This window comes from Mus musculus, chromosome 17 (genome assembly GCF_000001635.26).
Source record: "Mus musculus strain C57BL/6J chromosome 17, GRCm38.p6 C57BL/6J".
Lineage (NCBI taxonomy): Eukaryota > Metazoa > Chordata > Mammalia > Rodentia > Muridae > Mus > Mus musculus.
Window position 1 is genome coordinate 42,781,364 of NC_000083.6, and position 17,887 is coordinate 42,799,250.

General features: G+C 41.6%; 1 protein-coding gene across 5 annotated transcripts in view; it reads right to left on the reverse strand.

Annotated features, from left to right (window-relative positions):
• Positions 1-17,887, reverse strand: part of Cd2ap (CD2-associated protein) — a 127,821-nt gene that overhangs the window by 32,477 nt on the left and 77,457 nt on the right. For 3 of the 5 annotated variants that reach the window (XR_001782031.2, XM_011246264.3, XM_011246265.3), the window contains 2 exons: positions 17,232-17,295; positions 11,830-15,006 (listed from right to left, as the gene is read on the reverse strand). Coding sequence is in view for 4 of the 5 variants with exons in the window: in XM_011246264.3 (XP_011244566.1) it covers positions 14,965-15,006; positions 17,232-17,295 (106 nt within the window). In the remaining variant the exon portion in view is untranslated. Of the gene's footprint in view, positions 1-11,587; positions 15,007-17,231; positions 17,296-17,887 lie in introns of those variants that run through there. The other 2 variants (NM_009847.3, XM_011246263.3) reach the window with 2 other exon arrangements.

Consider the following 17,887-nt stretch of genomic DNA (forward strand, 5'->3'; position numbering starts at 1 on the left):
TGAACAATATTCTCTGGGCTGTGACCAAATACTTAACAAAAGTAATTTAAGAAAGGAAGGGCTTCTTCGGGCTCCTGGTGGGTGGGTACAGGCCATCAGGTCCACGTAAATCACTTCCTGCCCCTACCTCCCAAGTGTTAAGTCCTCTTGGAAAGAAAAGTTATTTCCTACTTAGAAGTATATCAGCAAATAAATGTGCTTCTTCTTGCACTGTCTTGGTACCAGAGTGCCTTAGGGCTGCCCTCCCTAGGGACTATAGTATGTTCTGTGGATTCCTGTAGGCTCCCAGGGGAAGACAGGAGCAGAGAAACAGAAGATAGCCTATCCAGAAACTCATCAAGATATAGCATGCTGCACTGTGAGGTTGGTACGTAAGGAACTGTAGAAGGGATGCATTTCTCTCTTGGCTATTGTAGAAGTGCATTGCAGGACAAAGAGAGGTAGAACTCAGAATGGCAGAGGAGAGGATAGAGAGTGGCAAAGATGGAAGAAGGACTGTGAGTCTCTGCAGAAGCCCAGGCGGAGTCGAAGGTACACCGTCTATGTGCAACTGGATTGATAGGACAGCCATACATACAGCTTTGTGGCTGCCTTAGGATCTGAGTGTTTTCCCAAACCTTTGCCTGCCCTTGCATTCCACTCCAGGGTAGTACAAGAAAAATAGCTTTAAGTGGTAGCAGAAAACTTTCTTAGTATCTCTCAATGGTAAGAGAAACCACCCAATTTAGGTGACTTACAGAGTGCTTTCTGATCCTGAGAGCCAGTTTTCAAAGCCAAACTGGTCTGATTCAAAAGCCCTCAACCCCATTCCTCGGGCAGTGGCAGTTTTGCTTGGGGGGGGGGGGTGATAATCCATGGGAATAAAAAGGCATTGTCCAGGTTCTGGGTAAACTCCATAGATGGAGCCCTTTATGACTTTATGCACAAGTACTGGTTTCAAGAGGCCACACCAAAATCATTGAGCCTTGACTGCCACCTAGCGTTCACTTTTAGACACTGAGCAGGACCAGCCATGGCAGCCATTTGAAACTAGAAAGATGTGCAGTACAAGATAAGGAATGTCCCCTAAGGAAGAATTGTAGGAGCCAGAGGGGTCAAAGACACCACAAGAAAACCCACAGAATCAACAAACCTGGGTTCACAGGAACTCACAAAGACAGAACTACCAACCAGGCCCTCCATACATACGTTACAGTTGTGTACTTGGTCTTCTTATGGAACTCCTAACAGTGGGAGTCTCGGTCTCTCTTGCCTGCTTTTGGGAACCCTTTCCTCCGACTAGGTTACCTGGTCCAGCTTTAATACGAGTGGAGGTGTCTAGTCTTACTTCAACTTGATATGCCGTGGCATGGTTGGTGGATATCCATTGAAGCCAGCCCTTTTCTGAAGAGAAACAGAGGAGTAGGTAGGAGGGGAGCATTGAGGGGAAACTGCAGTCGGGATGTAAAATAAATAAAATAAAATAAAATAAGGAAAGAAAAATAAAAGAAGGAAGGAAGGAAGGAAGGAAGGAAGGAAGGAAGGAAGGAAGTTCCCTAATACTCGATGTGTGCCCATGCCATGCAGAGTTATCAGAATAGATTATGAGGTCATGGCAAATCATCCTGATTAAATTATGTAAGTTCTCTGACCACCAGAAACATCTAATGCTCAGAGTTCATAAATCGTCATAACAAGCAAACACAGAAGTGGAAGAAATCTGGACTCCCCCTTATGTCTCCCTTCCTATTATTATCCACACAGGAAGGTCAATAACACATCTGACTAGGAGCACAGGCTTCAAAGCCAGCTCAGGAGGGCTCAGAGTTACTGTAGTTCCATTTATTATTAGCTGTGTGGGCTTGGCTACCTCCTTACTCATGGTGCTGCAAACTTTCCAATTCATTCTTTCTTTCTTTTTTCTTTTTTTTTTTCCTTTTTTTTTTTTTTTTTTTTTTTTTTTTGGTTTTCCGAGACAGGGTTTCTCTGTACAGCCCTGGCTGTCCTGGAACTCACTTTGTAGACCAGGCTGGCCTTGAACTCAGAACTCCGCCTGCCTCTGCCTCCCAAGTGCTGGGATTAAAGGTGCGCACCACCACACCCGGCTAAACTTTCCAATTCTTAAGGGGTCAGCTGTATCTTGGTGCTACATACTTGCCAAGTTCCCCTCCATGGATATAAGAGGTATTGATGAATGCTTTTGTAGAACAACTCAATTTTGTTATCCAGCTGCACATTAATATACACATCTATGAGGATGCTCCAAACTGATGGCCCGTTGTGGAATGGTGTCAGTTTTCTGCTGAATAGCACAGGAGTGAGAGGCAGAGGGCTACAAATTCAGTTTCTCCCAAACACCCTCCCGTAAGGCTCTTGCGGTTAATTTAATGAGACCTAGATCACCTGGGAGATAGACCACTGGACATGCCTAGTTAATAAGTTAATTAACTGAGATGGGAAGACCAACCAACCCCTTGAGAGATATAACAATCTCTAGGCTGGGATCTTGGACTGCATAAAAACTAGCCATGGCTGTTTTACAGCAAAATATAATGGTGCAATGGTGGCACTCAAATGGCATGATCAACCTCTCTGTAACTGGATGGGAGCCTCACTCAATAAGGAGTCGTGCCTGATATTGAAAACCTACCCAGCTTCCTGGGTCAAGCGAGGTCATAATCAGTTAGAAAAGAATCTACTGAGGGTGGAGAGATGCCTCAAATCTCTCAGTTTCTATTCCAAGCACCTACTCACGTGGCAGCTCTCAACTGTCTCTAACTCCAATTCCAGGCAAATCCAACACCCTCATGCAAGCAAAATACAGTTGTGGTAATTTTTAAACCTCAATCAGTGGTTTCTATCCCCGCTTTAAGTCATTCAGTCCCCAGATTAAAAAAAACATAAAATATTTATATTTATAATAAGCCTTTAAAGCACTAGAGTTGGGCAGATATCTACCCTCTAAGCTATTAGCTATTCTTCTTCCCTATCAATAACCCCACGTTATAACTTGCCATATTCCATCTGGGCTGCTCTTAACTGCAACTGGTCAGCCCTCATGGCCATGTTTTCATGACTCACCTACCCCATGGTGTTTTCTCCTCTCTCTTCTCCCTCCTATGGCCTCCTTAGGCCCCAGCCTAGGAATCAAAACCCCAGCTACCTCTCTTCTACACAGCTATTGGCTGCCAGCATCTTTTTTCAACCAATAGTTTTTAATTAAGGCACAAGGTCACGGAGCATTATTTTGTGTACATGTGGATTCTCTCTCAGGGCAACCAGGGTCAGTATTCAGCATTGTAATACATAGCATCAGACACACCTTCAACAAAAACAACAATGCACATAAAAAATTAAAAGGAGTAATCAAAAAAATTAAAAGATTCTACTACCCACTACTATGCTAGACCACCATACTACTACATTCTAAATCTTATTTTTCTGCCCACGGGTAAGAGTAGCTACCATCCCTCCTCCAAGAAGCTTCTTTTTAGCAAATAGCATAGCAGAAAACCACAGCTGGATACAATGCAGAGATGAAGAGTTCATGGCAGCCCAGCTCCAACAGAACATCTACATCCCAGATCCTGCATCTATGGATCAGAGAACATCGTGGAAGAGAGCTTGGGAAGACTGTAAGAGTCAGAACACTAGGACGTCTGTGGAAGTCTGTCGTGAAACAGTCTCTCCTAGAAATGGCGACAAAAACAATGGTGGTATCAATGGGCATGTTGATGTGGGAGGGGGAAATTTCTCCAGAATTTTTCCCCCTAGACGAAGAACTACAGACAACTAAAAGCTTCTGGGAGAAGAGTCTCTCTCTCCCAGGGATGAGCCCCTTTATCTGTTGTCCATGCTGAGTGGTCAGCCCTGAAACTAGATAGAAACAAAAAGGGCTTCAGCAAGCTCCATATATATTTGTGCATACACATACATTCATACATCCTATGGTGGTTTAAATGAGAAGCCCTCATAGGATCATATATGTGATTGCTTAGTCCCTAGTGGACAGAACTGTTTTGGGTAGGATTGGGAGCTATGGCCTCTTGGAGATGTGTCACGAGGGGTAGACTCCGAGGCTTCAAAAACCCCATGCTGGTGGCCCAGTCTCTCTCCCTTCTCTCTCTGTCTCCAACTTTTGGATCAGGATATAAGCTCTCAGCTACTGCTTCGGCACCATGCCTGCCTATGTGCCACCATGTTCGCTGCCATAATGGTCAAGAGCTAACCTTCTGAAATTGTAAGCAAACAGCCCATTAAATGTTTCCTTTTATAAGTTGCTCTGGCAATGGTTATCTCTTCGCTGAAATAGAAAAATAGCTAAGATAGCATCCATACATCCTTTCTGGCTCTCAGACTTCAATTTAATAGGGCTTAGAATCAGTGGGGTTTCTTTCCATCTGCCGTTTGCCTGCTAGATGACACTGGATTTGGGACAAAGATGATTAATTGGATGATCCTTTGAAATAAGACACTCAGGCTGGAGAGATGGCTCAGTGGTTAAGAGCACTGACTGCTCTTCCAAAGGTCCTGAGTTCAAATCCCAGCAACCACATGGTGTCTCTGTAATGGGATCTGATGCCCTCTTCTGGTGTGTCTGAAGACAGCTACAGAGTACTTAAATATAGTAATATAATAAATATAATAATAAATAAATCTTTTTTAAAAAAAAGAAAAGAAAAAGACACTCATCTGCTACAAAGACTGGGGAGGCTTCTCCTGAGTCTAAGTCAAGTGTACTCAAATTCTCCCAACTTGCAAAGCTTCTGGGATATGTGTTCAGTATCTGCTGTGGTTCTTTTCATTCAGGAGGAAATGCTTTCAAATTTGCTTATTACACTTTGTGTGTATGTGTGTGGGCACAAGTATACTATGTGCCTTAGTCAGAGTTTCTATTCCTGCACAAACATCATGACCAAGAAGCAAGTTGGGGAGGAAAGGGTTTATTCAGCTTACACATTCGCATTGTTGTTCGTCACCAAAGGAAGTCAGGACTGGAACTCAAGCAGGTCAGGAAGCAGGAGCTGATGCAGAGGCCATGGAGGGATGTTTCTTACTGACTTGCTTCCCCTGGCTTGCTCATACAGAACCCAAGACTACCAGCCCAGGGATGGCACCGCCCACAATGGGCTGGGTCCTCACCGCTTAATCGATAGCTGAGAAAATGCCTTATAGCTGGGTTTCATGGAGGCCTTTCCTCAACTGAGGCTCCTTTCTCTGTGATAACTTCAGCTTGGGTCAAATTGACACATAAAACCACCCAGTACACTATGCATATAGAAGTAAAAGAACAACTGGCAGTAGACCGTTCTCTTTTTCATTGTGTTGTTCCCAGAGATTACACTGAAGTGATCAGGTGTGGCTGCAAGTACCTTTGCCTATTGGGCCAGTGAGATGGCACCCACTTTTCTCTATATAATAGGAAGGATTTTTACTGGGTTTTTTTTTCCCCTAAAGTGTTTGGTTTTGTATGTTCACATGCAGGTGTATGGGTAAGCACACATGTAGAAGCAAGAGGCTGACATCAGGTGTGGGTGTCTTCCTCAATTTCTTCTCCACTGTTTTTGAGGCAGAGTCTCTCACTGACCCTGAAGTGCACTACTTTGGCTAGACTGGATGCCCACCAAGGCAAAGGATCCTCTCAGCCTCGCTGGTGCTGGATCACAGGTGTGCATTGCTGCAAACCCAGGCCCTCATGCTTGCCCAGAGGGCACTTTATCACCGAGCCATCTCCTCAAACCCTCTTTGTTTTATTTGAGGGATTTCTTATTAAGCAGCTTGTTTTTGAAGCTTGAATCCCAAATAACACAGTGGGGGAGAAACAGTTTATAGTTTAACAACATCAATTCGTACAGCATACACAAAGGCCCTTAAAATTACACATGAATGCATTACCAATGAGCACAGAATTGGAAACAGTGCTGTTAGGTTTCAGGATATCCATATATCCAGTTTGAGCTCATATCTGGATATTTAGACAGTCTGAACAATAACCTGACTAACATTAAAGCCTTCCTGGATCACCACAACGATTCTCCCCAACTCGGAAACAACTGTGGAAAAGAGACGCTATGGCCCTTATCATCAACAAAAAGCTGTAATGTTAAGTCTCAGGCTGTCTAAATATTCAGAAATGAGCTCAAGCTGGATATATGGACAGCCTCAGACCTAACCGGAAGCACTACTGAGTGTGCTACAAAGTTAAAAAAAATTAATGAAGAGTGGGGTGGAGAGATGGCTCAGTGCCTAAAAGCATTGGCTACTCTTGCAGAGACCCAGGTTTGGCTTCCCACACCCACATAACAGTTCAGTAGCATCTCTAATTTCAGTTCCAAAGATCTGATGCTCTCTTCTGGACTCTGCAGGCCCAGAACACACAGTAAACACACACACACACACACACCCATACACATACAATACAATAAACAAATCTTTACAAATATATTCTGGATAAATGCAGAAAGAGTAAATGGATGTGATGAAGGCAAGAGACTACAGGGAAACAGGAGAAGCAAGATTGAAGATAAAAGGAGAATTTTAACTAAATACAAAACAAAAGCATGAGATTTCTTTTTCAAGAATGTTACAAATAAATTAGATAAATGTACAATCAGTTCATTGTATTTAAGTTCAAAGTGAATTTAAATTTATCTTAATAAGTTTAAAACTGGAAGAGATCCAAGCCAACAGCTGTATAAATTACAATGGAACAATAAATTGTACGAGGAAAAAACAAGGCTGCAAGACTCCCAAGATCCCAACTCAACATTAAACTCAGAGTCTGAAATAGGTAAAATGACAGATAAAGATTTTAAAAGGCCGTTGGTGAAACTGAGCAATAACCTGAAAGAACACAGAATAACCACATTATTCAATCCAGGCTCTAGAGAGGAAGTCAGCAACACTTGACTACAGATCTGAGTTCAAGGCCAACCTGGTCTACAGAGCAAGTTCCGGAACAGCCAAGGCTGGCTACACAGAGAAACCCTGTCTCAGAAAAACAAAACAAACAAACAAAAACACAGGGCTGGTGAGATGATGGCTCAGCAGTTAAGAGCACTGACTGCTCTTCCGAAGGTCCTGAGTTCAAATCCCAGCAACCACGTGGTGGTTCACAACCATCTGTAATAAGATCTGATGCCCTCTTTTGGTGTGCCTGAAGATAGCTACAATGTACTTATTTATAATAATAAATAGATCGTTTTAAAAAAACAACCAAAAACCCTACCATATTAAGTGAGCATGACTACAATGTCCAAGCAGAGACCAAGACTAAGAATGATGATAGGAGCTGATCAACATTCAAAATCCACTCAAGGAAATTATAGAAAAAACGTTTTATCAAATCCAGAGAAATAGACATTCAAACACGAATAGTTAAAACCCCAAATAGAAATATACAAAGAATTTCTCCATGAACTATTACGAAACAGACCAATAATAAAAAGTGTACAGGCTACTGATACTGCTGTGCTTGCAGACAAGAGCCTTCCGTGACAGTCCTCTGAGAGGCTCCTCCCAACAGCTGACTGAAACAGATGCAGAGGCCCACAGCCAAACATTAGATGGAGCTTGAGGACTCTTACGGAAGAGTTGGGGGAAGGACTGAAAGCCCTGACAGGGAGAGGAACTCCACAGGAAGATCAACAGAATCAACTAACCTGGACCCTTGTGGGTTCTCAAAACTGAGGCACCAACCAGAGTATACACAGTCTAGACACACACACCCCTGCCCCACACATATGTAGCAGATGTGCAGGTCAGTCTTTATGTGGATCCTCCAATAACTGGGGCAGGAGCTGTCCCTAGAATCTGTTCCCTGGCTGGGCTGCCCACTGGTCTGGCCTCAGAGAGAAAGGATGCACAGAGCCCTGCAGAGACTTGATGTGCCAGGGTGAGGGATACCCAGGGGAGACCTACACCCACCCAGAGGAGAAGGGGGTGGGATGAGGGAGGAGGGACTGTGTGAGGGTGGACAGGGAGGGGGCAGTGACCTGGATATAAAGTAAATAATGGAAAAGTTGTACAAACAATATTAAAAGCTGTATGGGGAAACCGTCAACTCCCCTACAATAGCAGAAAACAACAGAATAATCTGAGATCCACTGTCAGCATCCTAATTGTCAGGAAAGCATGACACTCCAAAGTCTGCAAGCACTAACTGCCAACCAAGATAATTGCCAACCAGCAAAACTCTCTTAAAGTTGATGGAGAAATGAGGACATTTAACCACAAGCACAGACTATATGTCTGCGGGGGCGGTCGTAAGAGATTTAAAGGAATACCACACTCAGAGGACAGTCTCAATCATGAGATCACAAGAACAGGTAAATTTTATGAGAGTCACCGGTGAAGTAGAGCAAGGAAGGAATCCATTAGATCCAACACAGCAAAGCCAAGAAAACCTAAAATAAAAAATCAAATAACAGCTCAAACTGACAGAAAAACGGCCAACAAAAATTTAAAACATAGAAAACCTGTATCAATAATAAACTTAATGTGTCTTCAACTCACCCATGAGAGACTGGCTGCCTGGGTGAAAAACTAAGCCCAGCTGTCTGTTATCTCCTAGAAACACACGTGACTGGTAAAGATCCCAACAGGCTGCTGGGCCATCTATCAAGTGAACAGAAGCTCATTATAGGCTGGGATAGGTATTCTGATGGATGGTTATGTAGACTTCAAAACACAATCAAGAGATGATAAACTTACCCATAAAATGAACAACTCATCAGTAAGTTACAAGTGGAGAGAATGTGCACAGTGCTGGGGCTCCTAACTTCACACACACCACTAACAGTCATATACATAACAGAAATTATGCAACTATAGGGAGATGGTGACAGCTGCAGAAGAAAGTAGCTGGAAAGCACTACACTAAGACTGACCTAGAAAGACCTTCTACCATCTCATATGTAGAGTTTAAAGTTGTGTGCATCGGTGTGTGTTGTGTATGTTCATAGGCTATGGAACTAGATTGGGGCTAAGAGAAAAGGAATATTGGAAGTAGTGTGACCAGATCTGTGAGCTCTAGGCTCAGAAAGACACGATCTCAAAAACAAGATGAATGGTTCCAGAGGGGCTTGACACAGATGCACCTACTCCAACATACGTGCACACACACATACACATGCATGCACACTGCCCCCCCCAATGTGTGTGCTCACACAAAAGTCACACACACTGCCACAACGAAATCATTACTTTGTATACTTCCCTCACCCCCAATTAAAATTAGTTATATATTTTTTAAAAATGCTATTACCTGTTTGCAAACTTATTTTCTGTATATCAACCAAATAGATTCAAATAAGATAAAAATAGTAGGATATTAATGATAAAAGTAAAGATTTGGGGAAGGAGTAGTCAGTATCTCTTGACTCTGGAACAGGTCACAGAACCTAAAAGATCCACTTAACAGTTATATCTGCTTTTTTCCTAGAACTGAATCTAGTGTTTCTGTCTTCAGACAAAGGCCATCTTCACAAAGCTGAGTTAGACAACAGGTTATACTCGCTCAGCATCTACCTATCAAGCTAAATTTAGTCCAGTATTTATGCAGACCAAAGAAAGCAATCAGAAGCCAAGCTTGCTGGCAGACAACTGTTATCACACCACTTGGAGAAGCTGGAGGGCCTCAAACTCAAAGCCTGCCTGGGATTAACTCAAAGGGCTGGGATGGAAGCCAGAGAGACAGCTCAGCAGTGTTTACAGCTCTTAGAAAGGACCCAAGTTCCTTTGGGTTCAGGGACCAAATCAAAATTGTCAATCAGGTCACTTCAGTGGGATCCAATGCCCTCTTCTGGTTTCTTTGGAAAGCTATACATTGCACACCTACACAGGCACTTGCATAATAAAGCTTTTGTTTTTCTTTAAAAACTTTGAGGATATGGATGTGCATATTCATATGTACCAGTGATTGTACCACTGATACATACATACATACATACATACATACATACATACATGCATACATACATACATAGCCTTGAGTTACAATCTCCAAAAACAGAACTTGAAAATTTTAAACTACCACTGATGATTTCTAACTTAAAAGATGTGGCACACTTATTTCCTGTGCTCTGTATGTTCTATCTTCCAGCAAATATTTAAGACAATGTTCATGGTCCATTTTCAAAAGGGTTATGTGGGCCTTGCCACCCTCCCCGAACTTTTGGAGAGCAAGCCTAAAGCAGTGTAAATACTTGGCTCCCCCCACCCCATGCTCTATTAAACTTTGTTCCTTCAATCCAGCTTCTTTAAGAAAACAGAAAAGTATGTGTGAAAAGCTCTCCTGCTGATAGTTCTTACTTCCATTCTGCAAAATCCCACTCTTTGACCAGCTGAAGTTGATCTAAGTATTCTCTGAAAGGGCACTTGTCTTCAACCAAATCCCACAAATGGAGATGCTCCCCCAATGAAAGAAATGCTTTATTTAAAACCAGAGGAAGACACCATTGCATACACTAGCAAGCGTTTGTTGCAAGGACCGTGATATAGCTGTCTCTTGTGAGACTAGGCCGGGGCCTAGCAAACACAGAAGTGGATGCTCACAGTCAGCTATTGGATGGATCACAGGGCCCCCAATGGAGGAGCTAGAGAAAGTATCCAAGGAGCTAAAGAGATCTGCAACCCTGTAGGTGCAACAACATTATGAACCAGTACCCCGGAGCTCTTGACTCTAGCTGCCTATGTATCAAAAGATGGCCTAGTCGGCCATCACTGGAAAGAGAGGCCCATTGGACACGCAAACTTTATATGCCCCAGTACAGGGGAACGCCAGGGCCAAAAAGTGGGAATGGGTGGGTAGGGGAGTAGGGGGGGAGGGTATGGGGGACTTTTGGGATAGCATTGGAAATGTAATTGAAGAAAGTACCTAATTTTAAAAAAAGTATCAGATATGAAAGAGAAAAAAAAAGAAAAAAAAGATTTTGAGCATCACCTAGACAAGTTAGTAAAATCTTTATTTGTATATTAAAAAAAAACAAAAACCAGAGGAAGAAGCCTCCCCATCTTACCTGGTCTGCGTCATACCAACACTTTAAAATATTTCTGAAAACAGTAAGATAGCAACCTCAATTTGTTTTCAGTCCAACTATGTGCCAAGCAACCTACAAGGCACTTCACAGAACCTCAAGTCCTTCCCCACCCCTTGAGGTAGGAACTAAGTAGTTTCAAATCAAAACAGCTACTCAAAATGGTTCAGGAAAATCTACCCACTCAGAACTTCCAATGCTTTTAGCTTTGGCATTTTTCTTCTCTCTTTTTCTGAAAACTTAAATACAAGTGGTTCTTATCATCCTTAAAAATACAGCACGTGGCTTGAATAAGAATGACCCCATAGGCACATATTTGAATGCCTGATAGCCAGCTGTTGAAACTGAGGGGTGAGGTGACCATGTTGCAAGAGGTGTGTCACTGTGTGTGTGCCTCTCTCAGCCTCTTGCTGTGAATCAGGATGTAAGCTCAGTTCTTCCTGTGTGGCCCCTTTTTGCCTTGCCATCCTGGACTCTGCTCTCTGAAAGAATAAGCCAGAGTCTTTCATCTATAAGTGTTTAGCAGGAAAGTGGACTAAGATAAGCAATAACCAGGAAAAAACAACACAGGCGGCAGCACAGTTCTCTTTTATTATTAATTTTTCTTTTTGAGGGAAAAGCATGCTTTCATTTCCTTTTTTAACAGCACCTGTAAAAAAAAATGAATATACTATTCTAAGACTTTTAAGATATATATGTGGACTTTGGAATGTTAGATTGTCAAAACATCAACTGTATCACATAACAGTTAACAAACAGAAGGCAAGGTAGGCTAAACGACAGAATTTTGTTAACTAAAAATATTAATAGCAGCAACGTTTGAAAGATGATTTTATTAAAGTCATTGCACTTGGTCATTTTATTGCTACAGCACAAGGCCATTCAATTGTAACACTTCTCAATTCTGATTGTAAAGATTGTCTCATTCTGCTCATACATTTCAAGTTTAAATGCAAGCATAAAACATTCATCAAAAAAATCTACAGAGCACTTCGGAAGGTATTTCTTGTCTGTGATCACAGTTAGGAGTGTAAGGAGTCCTCTGTTAAGACCGGGCCCACTCTCTCTGCATCTTCTGATTTTCTGTGAAGTCCTGTACAGTTGTATAGAGGTAATACCTTTATAGTAAGAAGCAAGCTTAGTGGTCACAAACACACCAAAATAACATTGGAATCCTGTTAGAAACTTAGGAGTGCTGTGTTTCAAAGACTAGCAAATCTGAACTATACATTCACTAATAATTTGGCAATGACAGATTCAATGCTGTCTTTTATACTAATATTGGGGGAAGAGGGATTTACCTCTAAGTAAAGTTGTTGTTGTTATTAATCATTTTCTGACTTTAACTTTAGAAATAGTAAAAGTTCCCATATCAAGGGCAAATACTGGCAAATTACTCTTTTAAAGGAATTATTTTTCCCTTTAATTAAGTTCAAGCTTGTTTGGTTTTTTTTCTGAACTATTTTGTAAAGGGCATAAAATAGACATATAGAAAACAGACAGTATGACTTCTCTATTCTGACTGAGATGGCAAAAGTGTGTAGGGATGACTCATGGCTACTCTGATTGTGTGGACTAAAAATACCCACCGCCACCAAAGGAACGCTGTTTCCTTTCTTGTGGATATAGGGCCCCTATACAGCACAGGCTGGCCTCAAACTCATGGTTTCTCTCCCCAAATCTCCAAGTTACAGGCATGTCATCACTACACGTGGCTCAAATGGACCTTTAAATAGCATACAAGCATTAAACTACATGTGCTCCTGGGGCTGAGATCGCCTGTCAGGTTGTGACACAGTGGGTCAGGAAGGAGCCAAACTGCAAAGGAAAACTTAGTATACAATAAGGGGCTGTGCTTCTGTTTTTCTTATTTGTGTTTATAACACATAAACTCACTTTTCTGTTAGTTATCTGCTTTTCTAATTTCTTACATTTTAACTAGTATCTATGGGTTACCTATTTGTCCAGAAAGCATAGTCACTCCCCTACTGTTGACTGTGTATGTTACTTTTTACTGTTATTAGACCTTTCCCTCCCAGCAGTGTGGGTGGAGACAAACCTCCCTTTGGGAATGCAGGAGATCATTTCTAAAATGTGGGGGAAGTAGGAGATGATACTTAGGGTAAGGCCACTGTCATCTGAGGACTGTCATTACATTAATAAGAAGCAAATACTTCATTTGACTAATCACTTAAAAATAAAATGGAGAAGTTTGGTCATCAGTAACCTCTCATTAGATGAGCTCAGAGTTGAAATGGTTAAAAAGGCTAGGCACACTGGGCATGCCTGTCATCCTAGCACTTGGGAGGCAGAGGCAGGGAAACCGGAAGTTTAAGACAATTTTGCTATATCACAAGGTTAAGTCCAGCCTGGGATATATAAGTTCCTGTGTCAAAACACCTACAATGTACACTCTATGTACAATTAGCTCTCCCCAGAATCTAATCAAGTGTAACCTTGTGCTGGCATTCTATTATTTTCTACTTCAGCTCTATTTTACTTGAAATAACACAAGAAATCTGACTTTAATTTTTTTTCTATTTTAAGATTAAAATGTAAAGAAAATGTATTGTTTTTTTAAGCATGATAATTTACAATCTGACATTCATTTTCTAAAGTAAAGCTTAAAACCTAACTTTTTTTTAACAAATAAAAACATTTCACTTTTTAAAATTAACCTTTGTGTTTTTAAACATGTCGCCCTACAGATACAACATTTTTATGTTCACTTGGTCTGTAGCCATACCGCCCTGATAGTGGCTGAGCCAGTCTAAGATGTTCAACTGTTGATTGTGATGCTAAATAAATGGCTCAACATCCATTGTGGAATGATCTTCAATATGGTCAATTACTAATACTCTTTTTCACTTTACCTAAGTAACAGTCCAAAATATCTCTAGGACTTAGTTTGTTCTATTCGATAAATTATGCCTGTAAAACCTGAGTGTTTACACAATAGCTTTCCAATATAGAACCTCATTCTGGAATTCTGAAAATATCTGGGTTTAGGTTTGTTTCCTAAGATTATCATTAGTGAAAATTAAAGGAAGGGTACAATGAATACAAGATAATGAAATGAGTAATATTTAAGACTGTAGAATGAGCATAAGAATATAACAATATGGCTGGTGTTTACATATTCCACATGTGCTGCGGTGTCTAGGCACAAATAAGAATTAGCATGACAGTTTTAGATTTCTTAGGCCACATGAATTTAGAACAAAGCTCCTATTTTCTCAAGATTAATCCAGTACAATTTAAATAGCTTCCTTTAATGAATCCTATAGTGAGCATTATAGAACACTCTAGAATTTGGATTGTTATTATTTCATTAATGATTAAATATGCATGGGTGAGGAACCTAGTAACTAGGAACTCCTATTTTATCACCCAATGTACAAACAGCACTGCAGACAAACAGGCACAGCAGTGTAATCCTGGGTAAGAAGCTAAAAGGAAAGTGTCTGTGTGTGTGTGTGTGTGTGTGTGTGTGTGTGTGTGTGTGTGGTGTAGTGTATGTATACAAGTTCATGCCCTATGCAGTACAGGAAAGCAGTGACTCTACTATAAAGCTAACCCGTCCTTCTCAAATAGTTTATCTTACAGCTTATTTGTAAAGATATTACGATATTTATAGTATAGAACTCTTTAAAAATAATACAAGTTTCAATAAAAAAACTATTATGAACTTTCTTTCCTTTTTATACAGATTCAGTAGTATTTAAGCAAACAATAGAAATGTTTGCAATCCCAGCACAGTAAGAAATAAGGCCTCTTCTTTTTTTTCATATTGGCAAAACAAAATATATAAAAAAAACCTGTCACCCCCAACTTTTCGGTAGATGTCACAGTTTATGTCCTCTTATTTCTTCATCACACCACCATTTCTGCTGTCTTTAACAAGTCAGTTAAGTTCATGAATCATTAGGAACACTGGGTCCACACCACCTCAAGACAACAGAACAGCTTTCTTCAGCTTTGCTATTTCCACCTGAAAACATAAATTGAACAACACAAAATACCTTTAGCAAGGTTTACCTTAGCCTATCTGTACCACATGACTGTACTTTCCAGCCTCGGAATTCAGATTTCAATATCAAACTCTAATTCCTTAGAGTGTAAAACTCATACTGCTGAATGTCAGTAGAAAATAGAACAATGTAAGTTCCTAAATGGAAAGGAGTAAGAAAAAAACCAAATGTATTTATTTTAGCTAGGATAATGCTAAGTCACACAAGCATTTGAAATAAATATGGAAAGAAATTCAAGGCATGCCCCCCCCCCACACACACACACACCTCATACACAAACACAATGAAAAGAAAAATCTCTCAAAAGAGAAACTAGAAAGAATGCAGAGCCACTAAACCAAGAAAAGCTTTTACAAGGTGGTAATGGGAAACTGTGGCATACACCAGAAGCTGAAGATGCCGAGATCTGCCATCAGCTAGCAGAATCTAAAACACAAGTGGCTGCAACACGTTTGTAATCCCAGTACTCAGGTGGCCGAGGCAGGAATACTGCAGTGGGTTGAAGGCTCAGCTTTGCGACATAGTAAGACCCTATCTCAAGAAATCAAACAGAAGAATAAAAATAAAGACTGACTTCAAGATAAAGAAAGATTCAAAAGAGAAAACCCAGGTCATTTTTAGGGGGTACAGTGAGAACCACTTCTGTAGCCAACGATCCCCAAGTAAAAAAGAACAAGGACAGCGGATCCAGGGGCAGCTGGGTGTGAGGACAGGCTTCGTCTTACTCCTGGGCTTCAGGAGGAACCAGTGCTTTCAAAGGTGCTGAAAGGAGTCAGATAGCAACAGAGTGGTGACTGGCAAAGTACCTTCAAGCCAACATGCGCCAATCATGTAGAACCACGCAGGCAAGAACTCTCACAGGTTTACACAGCAAAGACTGAAAATCATGACTAGCTGGGTCCCACTGCTACACCATTCTAAACTCTGTTTCACCTTTGTAGGAGGGGCGACATCCTCACTGCTCCTTGCCGTTTCCTAACAATATCTAAGCCCACTTGGTAAGTAGGTTAGAGGCACTCCTTGCAAGCCAGCAAGTTTAGAAACCTCACTAACTCTCTGACAACAAGGGTAAGTAACAAAACCCCATAGAAGAAGGGTGATGATACTGACACAGAAGAGAAGGCCCTGAAAAGAACACAGCTGAAGAGAAGAACGAGAAGAAAAGTTAAAGAAACTTACTCCCTCCAAAACACATCTCTCCCCCCAAACACAAAGCTAATGTAACCTCCTCAGTGACAAACATAAGTGAGTGCCACAGCTGTGGGGCCAGGGAGCCATGGGACTGAGAGGAGCAGACCTGGAGCAAGGATGGGTTGAGTGTATGTCCAAGCCCAGAAATCTCATCGAGATCAGCAGGAGTAGAATCACCCTATCTCCCCCCACCTCACCCCCCACACTCCATCCTGAGCCTGTGTGTACTGGTGGTAGAAGCCCTGCAACACACCACCTGTGCCTAGCCAGAGAAGATATCCTACAGCCAGGAAAACTTCCTTTCCCCTTATTAGGTCATGGCCAGCAGCACCTGGAATTCCTCTTCAAGCAAATGGCGCTTCCAGAACACCATGGCCATGGCCATTGAAGTACACTCCCCTCGAAAGGTTCAAATAGCCTTTGTTTCCCCAGTTCTCTGAAGCTATTCCAGGGTGTGTGCTTTTTGCCAGTGCACTCACTTCCAAACAAGACGGTGCCTGCACCCACCTGCAGCTGGCTAAGATTCCCTCCCTCCAGTCCAGGCCAGGCCGAATGGGCCTGACTACCCCAAGAGAGGAGCTGACCAGGACGCAGGAAGGCAAAAGCCTGTTTGCCCCTTAAGGTAAAAAAGAAAAAAAGAAACACAAGGCTCAGAGAACTGAAGATCAAGGGATACCACTTGTTTACTCACTCAGACCCTTACAAATCTAGTGCTTCACATGCTGTAAAGACTCGGGCCTGTCACGGAGCTGGAACTGCAGCTCCACGTCTGAATGACTCCCTAGGAAGCACAAGGCCCCATGTGTGATTCGCAAAACAGCATGAACCCACAAAGTCAACAACTGCATACAGAATCAACAGAAATTTAGGCAACTATTACCATAAAATGGGGTAGCGTTCACTATTTGAGAGCATTATTTGTAGCAGAGCCAACCACAGAGTTGAAAGAGGGAAAAAACAAAACCTCACATTTTATAAAACTCAAATGCATTACCTCTAGATTACTTCGCATGGCCTTCTCTTCTTCTAATTCTTTGCGTAGCTTTTCCAGTTCTTTCCTAGAGACAAAGTATTACTGTTCAGTTTTACCATTAAACAACCTCTTCCACTGATGTTAACTGAAGCCTTATCTTACACACATACAGCACACTGCATACAAAGGGAACTTCTAGGAACAATAACCATGTTACCTTAGAAAAGTTTCAAATTTTTTAGTTTGAGTACTTCAGTATAAGATTTGAAAAAACAAAAACAGCACTTCCTGTTCTTCCAGAGGACCTGAGTTCGCGGTCTGTAACACTGGCAAGAGGTGGCTTACAACCACTCATAACTTCAGTTCCAGCAAAATCTGCCATCCTCCTCTAGACTTTGTAGGCATTACATAAACACATACCAAACTATACACAGTAATAAAAATAAATGTCACTGTATTGTTTTATCCCTCCTTATATAACTAACACTAAAGACCACTCAAAAGTCATACAGAAACTTAGAATTATAGGCTGTGTGTGTGTGTGAAAGAGAGAAAGAGAGAGAGAGGAGAAGGAGGAGGAAGAAGAGGAAGAAGAGAGGAGCAGGAGGGGGGGGGAGGAGGAGGAGGAGGAGGAGCAGAAGAAGGAGAAGAAGGGAGACTGAAGGAAAGGCCATCAA